We start from the raw sequence: 9,788 nt of genomic DNA, 5'->3' as shown, positions 1-9,788 counted from the left end.
AACTTTGAACTTTCTTTTCTGTTCAGACGTCAAAGGTCAAACCAAACGCTTCACATTTTTATTTCTTCGCCATTTCCAAGATCCCAGCCGTTTTCCACAAAGGAGTTCTTCATAGCCTGTAAAGGTGAGTTTGATTCGTTTGTCTTCAAATAATTATTTTCCCTTTCCAAATGGTGGTTCTTTTGAGATATCCTGAAAGTGTGAAAGTATCAACTTTCAGTGAAATTGGGTTGGAATTCATGGGACCTTGAAACCACATGGTCTCTTCTCTTCATTGTAACTAATTCGGGTGAATTTGTTGCAGGCTTCTTGCGTGTGGATTATCATTCTGTCAAAATGCACAACCCAACAAAGCTGGGCTAAGTCCAGTTGGGAAAGCCAGCAACAACATTTCCTACTCCCCAAGATGGGTTAGCAATCATGCTGACTAGCTGGGTGGCATGTGCCCCAAATGTCACCTAGTGGTTGATTTCTTGTGCTAATGTCTCCGTCAAATATTCTCACGTGACATTTGTTATTTAACACCACATATCACATTTCCAAGTGATATTCGCCCTCAATTGAATCTCCCACATTTACCGAGTAATGCCTTCCATTTATGAAAGTATCAACCCTGTTCTACCACATGGATCTCTCCTGACTAATTTCCCATTTATTAGTGCAATTATTAGTGCATTGATGATGTGCAAAATATTTCAATTTTGCAGTCTAAGCTATTTTGCAAGATTAATTTTAATGAGCGCCGGATTGGGGGGCACCATCGGTATTGCACAGTGGCTGCGAGCAACTTGGCAAGAGATGGACGAATACATTACATTCAATACATCGATGAGCGCCGGATTGGGGGGCACCATTTACACAGATTGGACAGAGAACTTCAAGATCACGCTTTGGGTCACGGTCACTTTCAAGGCCTACGAATACATTACATGAATGTATTGAATGTAATGTGTTGGGTCTAGGCTCATGCAAAATTTCAATCTTGTGGTCTAAGCTATTTGCAAGATTAATTAGGGTTGTGTTGAGTCTTACAATTATGTTATGATAGTTACTATGTGATTGTTTTCTTTCTTTCCAGAAGCCGTACAAAAGTGTACTCTGTTCCAAGTTACAAACGAGGCGGATATAAAGAAGCCCCTGGTTTCTTACATCGAACAGGCCCTAAATAGGCTTAAAAGCAAGAAATCACGCCGCTCATCTCATACTTCTTCTAATGATTCGTCTTCTTCTGTTCTCTCCCCATTATCATCTGATTCACCGTGCTGAACGGAACGTATGTAAAAATACCACTTGTTTCTAAATTACTTTAGACATTTGACTGTCAGTACCCGATGCCAGCCAAAGGAGAGATTCATCCGAATTGAATTCTGAAGGGAAAAAGACCCTTGGGAATTGGTTGTTCTCAAGTGGCACAAAACTTGTGAATCTTGACTCTCCATAATACAATCAGGAGACTCTAAACTTCTTCTCTCGGAATATTATGAAAAATTTCCAGCCCTCAAACTTGCAAATGGGTATGAACTCTTAGTGGAAGATTTCAATCACATATATCCTATGAATGAACACTTAGAACTAATGTTAACTTATTAGCAGATAGAATTCTTGATTATGCCAATGGTAAAAAAGAGAAGATCAAAGTACGTTGTGTACAAACAGAATTAACAAAGATTCTTAGCTTCCTGGATCCTCAAAAAGTTGATATTGAAGTAGATAGGTAGTTAGCATAGTTAGTTTAGATTTAAGAACCCCTTGAGTTCCTATTTTGGTAACCCCTGTTATTCCCCGCTTTGGTGAACTCTGATTGGTTAAGAATTTTCTAGACTTTCCTAGGTCACTGGGACTTTTCTACACATTACTCAGATCTTTGAGAGCATTCTGGATGCTTCCCCAAGCCTAGGTGAGACCTATAAAATGAGTAGCTTTGAAATAACTAAGTCAGTCTTGCGATAGTTCTTTGTGCGATTTAGACCTGTGATTGTTTCGAAAGCGATTTGTGTGCGTTTAGTCCCGTGATTTAGTAAGCGATTTTGTACTTGGTAAGTGACTTTTAGTAATTAGACATTGAACTTTGTAATTTTATTGTGTTTATTCAGTCATTTAAATAAAGTGTTACTTTTCTTTTCCGAAACAATTCTAACCTTTTTAGTTATCCTTTTGCGAACCCCCAAACGCGCAACAAATTGGTGTCAGAAGTGGGATAACTTTTTAATTAGCGTTCGTTTCGGTTCTTTCGCGTTTTCGTTGTGCGTCGTTAGTTACGTTCGTGTTTGAGTACCGCGTTAGTAGGTAACAATGGTTTTTAAGAAGCTTAGTGAATTAAGTGTGAAGGAATTGAAAGTTGAGTTGAGCAGATTGAACCTCAGTACATCGGGGAACAAGAACGATCTTCAGGATCGTCTAACGGAGCACGTGAGGACGGAGGGAAAGGACCCAGAGGTAATTGAATTTGAGATCTCAGTGGAAAAAGACCAAGAAGTTACAAGCATGGATCAGCTCACGGCCTTATTCAGTAAGTTCCAATCTAGTTTTGAAAATAAAATGGAAATAGCTGCCTCGCAAAGTGACGCGTATCAGGAGGAAAATCGGAACATGATTTTAGATATGCGTTCTTCATTGGAATCGAACCTAGAACGGGCTAAATTAGAGATGAGGGAAGAAATAGGAACAGTAAGATCTGAATTTCAGCATGGAGTAAGTAATGTGCAGTCCAGTCCGAAGTAGACGACATACGGGAATCACTGATCAAAACAAACAACGAGATACAAGTGTTAAAGGAGACTCTGAATAACCCCTCTTCCCCTCCCGTCACAAACAATACTAGAAACCTTCCCCTCATCGTAGAGTCCTCTTCACGTGCTTTCCAGAATTCTCCTTCGATCAGCTCTCCTCTTATTTCTTCGCCAGCGGTTCACAAAATGAGGAGCCCGGAATTTGATGGAGTAAGCGTACCATGGGGTGTTTATAGGAGACAGTTTGAAATTGGGTGGTACTTAAAGTGGTGATGAAACTCACTGAAACGCTGCCATCTGGGATTACTACCTACATGGATAGATATTTTACATCTATCGGTCTTTTGGATGCTTTACATTCCGAAGCGGAATGCCAGGGTACAGGGACCATTCAAAAAAATAGAATCCCTCCGAACACGAAACTTAAAGATGATTTCGAAATGAAAAAGCTGCCTAGACTCTAGGCCCTAGAGGAACCGTTGACCAATCTGTTCGTGGTGATGGGCAAATCTGCATTGTTAAATGGTTTGACAACAAACCTGTCTTACTGGTGTCAAGTAAGGAAGGCATGAATCCCCTAGACGAGTGTCGACGTTATTCGAAGGCTGAAGGACATCATATTCAAGTTCCAAGAACCCTGATTGTCAAATCATACAATGAAAATATGGGCGGGGTGGATTTTTTAGACCGAGTAATTAGTTATTATCAAATTATGGCTCGAACAAGAAAATGGACCGTTTGTCTCATATTCCACTTCATTGACTTTGCGTTGGCAGCAGGGTGGATTGAGTACCGCCGAGCTCAATTTGCTCTGAGAAAACCTCGGAGGCTCATTCTTGACTATTTGGAGTTTAGAGAACATATTGATGAGTTCCTTCGTCATACAACTGATTCCAGATGCTTCGGATTCAGATTATGAAGGACCACCTGCGAAACATCATAGAGCGTTGCAACTTGCAACCCTTACCTAGTGATGCTTTGAGAAAATCAAAACGCGAAATGCACATGCCACAATTCCCCAATCCAGCCAAGAAAAATAGATGCCGGCTTCCTGGGTGCAATGCAAACACAGCAAGAATTCGATGCAGCAAATGCCAAGTATTTCTTTGCCTACAGGAACAAAGAAACTGCTTCAAGTTGTTTCACGAGATGGTATGAAAGCTATATTATCAAAAAAGATAATGGTCTCTTTACTTTTGATTTGTTTTGTATTTTGCTCACAATTTGATTGGTCTTACCAAAGCAATTTTCATTTAGTTTGATTAATTATTGTTTCTTTCATTTGAATTATTATTACTATTATTATTTTCCCATAGTTTCACAATAAAATAATAAAAATATACTTTCAAATGTTACATTCATTTGAATCTTTTCCCAGGTTTAATATCCCAGGAAAAATACAATATGTTGGAATGTAGTGTCTCCTTCAGGATACATTGATGATCTCAATAAAAAAAAAATATCCTGTTGTCGCTTTCAGGATACATAAGGTATTTCAATAATGGTAAGTAAGTGATAAAGCAAAATTTCAAATGCCAAGTGCCTTAGAATAATGAAGACATGCATTTTCTGCTTGAAAACCAAACAAATTCAAGGAAAAATTTTGCTCAGGACTGAGGAGGGTAGGTAATGATTTGATCTCAATTACTAAATCCATACTGGTTCTAGAAGATGTGAAATATGAACTATCCAACTTACTAGAAGATGTAAACGTTCTCTTCAAAAAAAATTATGCAACCAATACGTGTTATCCTGAAGAGTTTATTGATACACAGTTGTGTATCTTGCTGGAACTTAGCCTGGCACACTGCCATGTGCTCAGATTACAGTATAACGCCCACGCTATTCCACTAAGGTAGCTCACTATAACAGTATTCTTGGACTTCAGATAAATATTATGTTTCTTACCTTGAGAACTGTGTCTTGCACTTAGGACATTTAAAAGGCCTCAGGTTTGTTTGGTTTTTAACACAAGGTAATATGTGCTTCTTCATATGTAGGTATGTATCCCTTGAATTTCTTAGAATGTGCACATTCCAGATTCTTTTCTTTCAGACAGTACCCATTTGCTACATGTAGGTCATGATTATACTTTCTGAAAACAAATGAAACAGTGAAATATAAAAAATGTAATAAATAATACTCCAAGAATATTAAACTTATAATACCTACCATCACAAATAAATAAATGTTATTTCTTTGTATTATTAAAATCACATTGTAGGAGTTTTCAAAGAACTTTTCTCAACAGCACATAATAACTTCCACCAATTACCTACAATGCTGACACTGGATTGCGGCAAGGCAAGCATTTATCTCTGTGGCTACTCATAGTCCTTGAGAGGCTGAGTGTCCCCCTTCAATTGCCAGTCATAAAAGCAGAACAATTTGCATGTGAAAAATATCTGCCCCCGCCAGGATTCAAACCCTTGACAGCTTCACAGTCAAGTGCAGTGACCACTTGGCCATGAGAGCTGTATGATACCAACTAAATAACGTTAAGCCTGGATATAGAGCTATAGCAGTTTTATAGAAAGTACCTATGTTTCAAAAACAATCCATTTCTGGTAGTGATGGGAAAAATCTGGTGTGAACATCACACGACTTTCCTTATCCTATTGAATGGTGCTTATTTGGGTGTTCTGTTGTAACATTTACAATATCTCTAACCGTTTAGTCGATATAGCTGAAAACCACCAAAAAGCGGTCGAAACCCGCCAAAAAGCGGTCAAAATACCGCCAACCGCAGCACCTACTTTAACCAAACGTTTTGTGTTGCATCCTTGTCACATTTGTGAACTACATACCAAATTTTAAGTCTTTAGCTTATACCGTTCCCGAAATATTTGTCACATTTGTGAACTACATACCAAATTTCAAGTCTTTAGCTTATACCGTTCCCGAGATATTGTTAAATTACACCGAAAACCGCCAAAAAGCGGTAAAATGCCGCCAAGCGTTGCACCGGTCTTAACCAAAAGTTTCGTGTCGCATCCTTGTCACATTTGAAAGATACATACCAAATTTCAAGTCTCTAGCTCTTACCGTTCTCGAGATATTTTGTTTACAGACAGACAGACACACGGAAACTTTGGATTTAGGCTCTAGGCACCTCAAATGAAGAAGACCCCTTTACAACCCCTATCTCTAACCTAGTAACTCCCCTGATAAAAGAAAGGACTCGAGGTGTCTCGTTGTTCTTCAGGGCAAACCAATCAAACGTCAATCATAACTATCACTGTCACTTACCAAGGTGCAGACTGCAGACAATAATCACTGTAGGGGAAGGTTTCCCAAAACCGGGTCCCGGTAATTGGTTTTCTAACCCACCCGGCAGAAAATCCATTCATCATCAGGATCTAAAGGCAAGTCTGGCTGAGGGACTATAAACAGGGAGTATGCGAAGGTTGAGTGCGAAGGGCATCCCACGCGGAAAGTTTTGGTGCCAAAACCAGTTGCCCTCAAAGCGATCACTCTAAAGCTGATTGAGAGGCCGACGACAAACGCCGACCCCATCTGAACATGGGAAAAGGCGAAGAAGAAGATCAGGATCTAAAGGCAAGGCCTTGTCGGCGTAGCCAATCATGTCTCTCTGTTGCAGCCTTCTTGAATTGTTGGATGGTACTGTTGGTAGGAAGAGCAGCCGATCAGTTGTTGAATATCGTCCATTATGAAAAAAGTATCATCAGGAACACCATTAACATTAATTACTGATTACTGCCCTATAATTTTATTTATGCTATGTTAATTTATAATTTATTTTCCATCTTTCATTAAAAAGTGTAAACTTGCAATTCTGCAGCCTCTCCGCGAATTGCAGCTTCACTGGACAAAACAAAACACAGGTTTCTTCATTTTTTGGTTCGAAAAGCGTTATTATTAGTTTTTTATTCACATTTAAACAAAGTCTTGCAAAGTCTTCATCCTCTCGCCCCTAAGTAGGTAGGTACTTACATGACCATCTTGCAGGGTACTATAAAATTTCATGCAATGGGTAGGCTTCGAACCCTCACTGAACCCCTTGTCAGACAAGTATTGGACAAAACAGCTTGATTAATCTTATAGAACATTTTTTTTTTGAACCGCTTTCGCATTAGGTACTTTAATTCACATTCTTTTACATCCATGATTTCCGTCCTGGCCAGGATTCGAACCCAGCACCTCCAGGTTGAGAGTCAGTGTTCTTTAGTTAAACGTATCATCATAACGTCATAGGTCTTTTAGTTCTGACTTTATCTAATAGGGGCGGGCACAGCAGGGACGGCAGGAGCAGCCTTCTTCCCAAGAGCAGCTTGTAGTAAGGCGTCCTCTTTGGGGCACAGCAGGGACGGCAGGAGCAGCCTTCTTCCCAAGAGCAGCTTGTAGTAAGGCGTCCTCTTTGGGTAAGGCCGGCCCTGGGGCCGGTAAGGCCGGCCCTGGGGCCCTCACGGCGGCCTTGGGGTCGGCACTCTTTGCTGGCTTGTCATTGGTTGGTTTTGCGAGAGGAGCAGGGCTGGCTACTTTGACTGGTTCTTTGGACTCCTTCAAGTCCTTTTTGGCATCTCCTGGAAGAGAATTTAAGAAGAATTCATCCATCATAACGAGATAAACTGGTAGTCTGGCTGGAGGACTACAGGAAGGATACCAGCCTGAAACTTCCCTTGCTAAAGGAATTAAGGAGCGCGGAAGCGCTCCGCTCCACCAAGTCAAAATTTGACAGCGCTACTCAGAGATATTATAAGCCACAGAGAACGTAGCTGTTTTGAAGTTTTAGTTATACCTACAGAATTCAGTTATACCAGAGAGTTGTCAAACCCTTAAAAAAAAAAGTAGGATATAGGTACACATACCTAACTCAAATACCCACTCACCTTCTTTGGTCACAGTGGCGACAGCAGGTGCAGCAGGATGCTTAGCCTTCTCCAGCAGTGCCTTGTACTTGGTCTCATAGAACCCATTCGGATCATACTTCTTGCTGAGTCTCTCCCAATCTGATTTTCTCTTACTCATAACATGGTTGATGACTTTTTCTGTGGCAGCTTTCTGCTTTTCGGTACATTTGGAACAGCCTCCTGCTAGAGCGTCTGGGATAGTTTCTGCAGAGAGAAGAAAGATGTACAGTGGATTTCATTGATATTTTTTTTTTAGCCCTTAGAAGGCCTGTTAAGCTAACATTCTAACAAGTCAAGTCAATTTTTTTATTTATAATGGGCTGAACAGAGTTGTTAAGGTAACAAAGGTGCGTCCAAACACAGTCGATGGTCGATTGAGCCGTTGACTATGTGTGGACAAACCTTAACCGCTAAGATTTTATCGTCCCGAAAGCGAAGAGATAAGGAAAACAGGCCTTCCGAGAGTGAATCTTATCCGTTCAGGATAAAATCCGCCCGAATAGAACAACTTAGTAGTTACAAGGCAGACCTACAGGACAATTGCTTACAAGGCAGACCTACAGGACAATTGCTTACAAGGTAGACCTACAGGACAATTGCTTACAAGACAGACCTGCAGGACAGTTGCTTACAAGGCAGACCTGCAGGACAATTGCTTACAAGGCAGACCTGCAGGACAATTGCTTACAACGCAGACCTGCAGGACATCAATTGCTTACAAGGCAGACCTGCAGGACAATTGCTTACAAGGCAGACCTGCAGGACAATTGCTTACAAGGCAGACCTGCAGGACAATTGCTTACAACGCAGACCTGCAGGACATCAATTGCTTACAAGGCAGACCTACAGGACAATTGCTTACAAGGCAGACCTACAGGACAATTGCTTACAAGACAGACCTGCAGGACAGTTGCTTACAAGGCAGACCTGCAGGACAATTTGTCCAGGGTGGGAATCGAACACGCGACCTGATAGTTCTTTATTTTTCAAACAGTTTGAGTGAAAGTGATCCAATGACACATTTCCCATAGTACAATATGACAATTGCTTACAAGGCAGACCTGCAGGACAATTGCTTACAAGGCAGACCTGCAGGACAATTGCTTACAACGCAGACCTGCAGGACAATTGCTTACAAGGCAGACCTGCAGTACATCAATTGCTTACAAGGCAGACCTGCAGTACATCAATTGCTTAAAATTGTGACAGGGTGCCACACGTTTAGGGTGGAAGAACTCTATTATTGGGTTACTTCCCCGATTTAGGCTGTTGGAAGGCTATATTATAGTGTCGAGCTCCCCGATATAGAGTTCAATAATATCAATATTAGAGTGCCGGAACCCTGTCACCCAATTAGGCTGCCGGAACCCTAGTTTTTCGATAAAGTTCGTCCAGGGTGGGAATCGAACACGCGACCTGATAGTTCTTTATTTTTCAAACAGTTTGAGTGAAAGTGATCCAATGACACATTTCCCATAGTACAATATGATTACCTGCCTCGGTGGTGTAGTGGTCAAGGCGCTCGCCTGGTAAACAGGAGGGCGTGGGTTCAATCCCAGCCGAGGTATGGAATTTTATCCTCAATATAATTTGAGAATTTGACCACAATAATAGTAGTAGCCTACTGCTGGAGTAAAGGGACTTTTCAGTCTTATACGAGCAGTATAAGTAAGCACTATTATTATTGATTTACAATATGATTATTGTCATTATGGTGAGATTTATGAGCAATGTAGACCTATTTTGCTCATTGGTTTGTGGTTATTCGGTCAGTAGGGTTGAGGTACTCCGGTAGCTATGTGATTAAGTATTAGGAGAATTATTTACACAATTCCACTAATAATCACTAATTGAGGGCTTTATGCAAGAGGGTTTTTTTTTAATTTGAGTCCCCATTTAAATAAGAGGTTTGATAGAGGGAACTGTTAATGGAAGAGAGATGGAAGGCAGGATAAGAGAACGCCAGCCGTTGCGAAAACGTTCAGGATAAAATACGCCCCAGGCGGAAATCGAACCCGCGACCTAGCACTTACAAAGCAGACGCGCTACCAACCGAGCTTGGCTTTTTTGCTCTCAGCTTTATTGGGGGTAAAGTTCCATGCGGTTTGAATTCGTCGCTTCACACTACCTGCTTGATGCGCTATGCTCTTTGCTCCACTTCGTTTTAGTCTTAGGCACTTTTCAAATA

At 40.9% G+C, this 9,788-nt stretch overlaps 1 protein-coding gene across 1 annotated transcript; it reads right to left on the bottom strand.

Moving 5' to 3' along the window:
* Positions 1–6,397: 6,397 nt before the first annotated feature.
* On the bottom strand, positions 6,398–7,826 carry LOC103521595 (predicted GPI-anchored protein 58; the record flags this gene model as incomplete). The annotated part of the gene is made up of 3 exons (XM_017448854.2): positions 6,398–7,003; positions 7,071–7,273; positions 7,580–7,826. Coding segments are annotated over 3 exons (492 nt in total), but the record flags the coding sequence as incomplete, so codon positions are not given.
* Between the last annotated feature and the right edge of the window lie 1,962 nt (positions 7,827–9,788).

Source organism: Diaphorina citri, unplaced genomic scaffold (genome assembly GCF_000475195.1).
Source record: "Diaphorina citri unplaced genomic scaffold, Diaci psyllid genome assembly version 1.1 scaffold5540, whole genome shotgun sequence".
Classification (NCBI taxonomy): domain Eukaryota; kingdom Metazoa; phylum Arthropoda; class Insecta; order Hemiptera; family Psyllidae; genus Diaphorina; species Diaphorina citri.
This window is presented reverse-complemented; position numbering and strand designations above follow the sequence as displayed.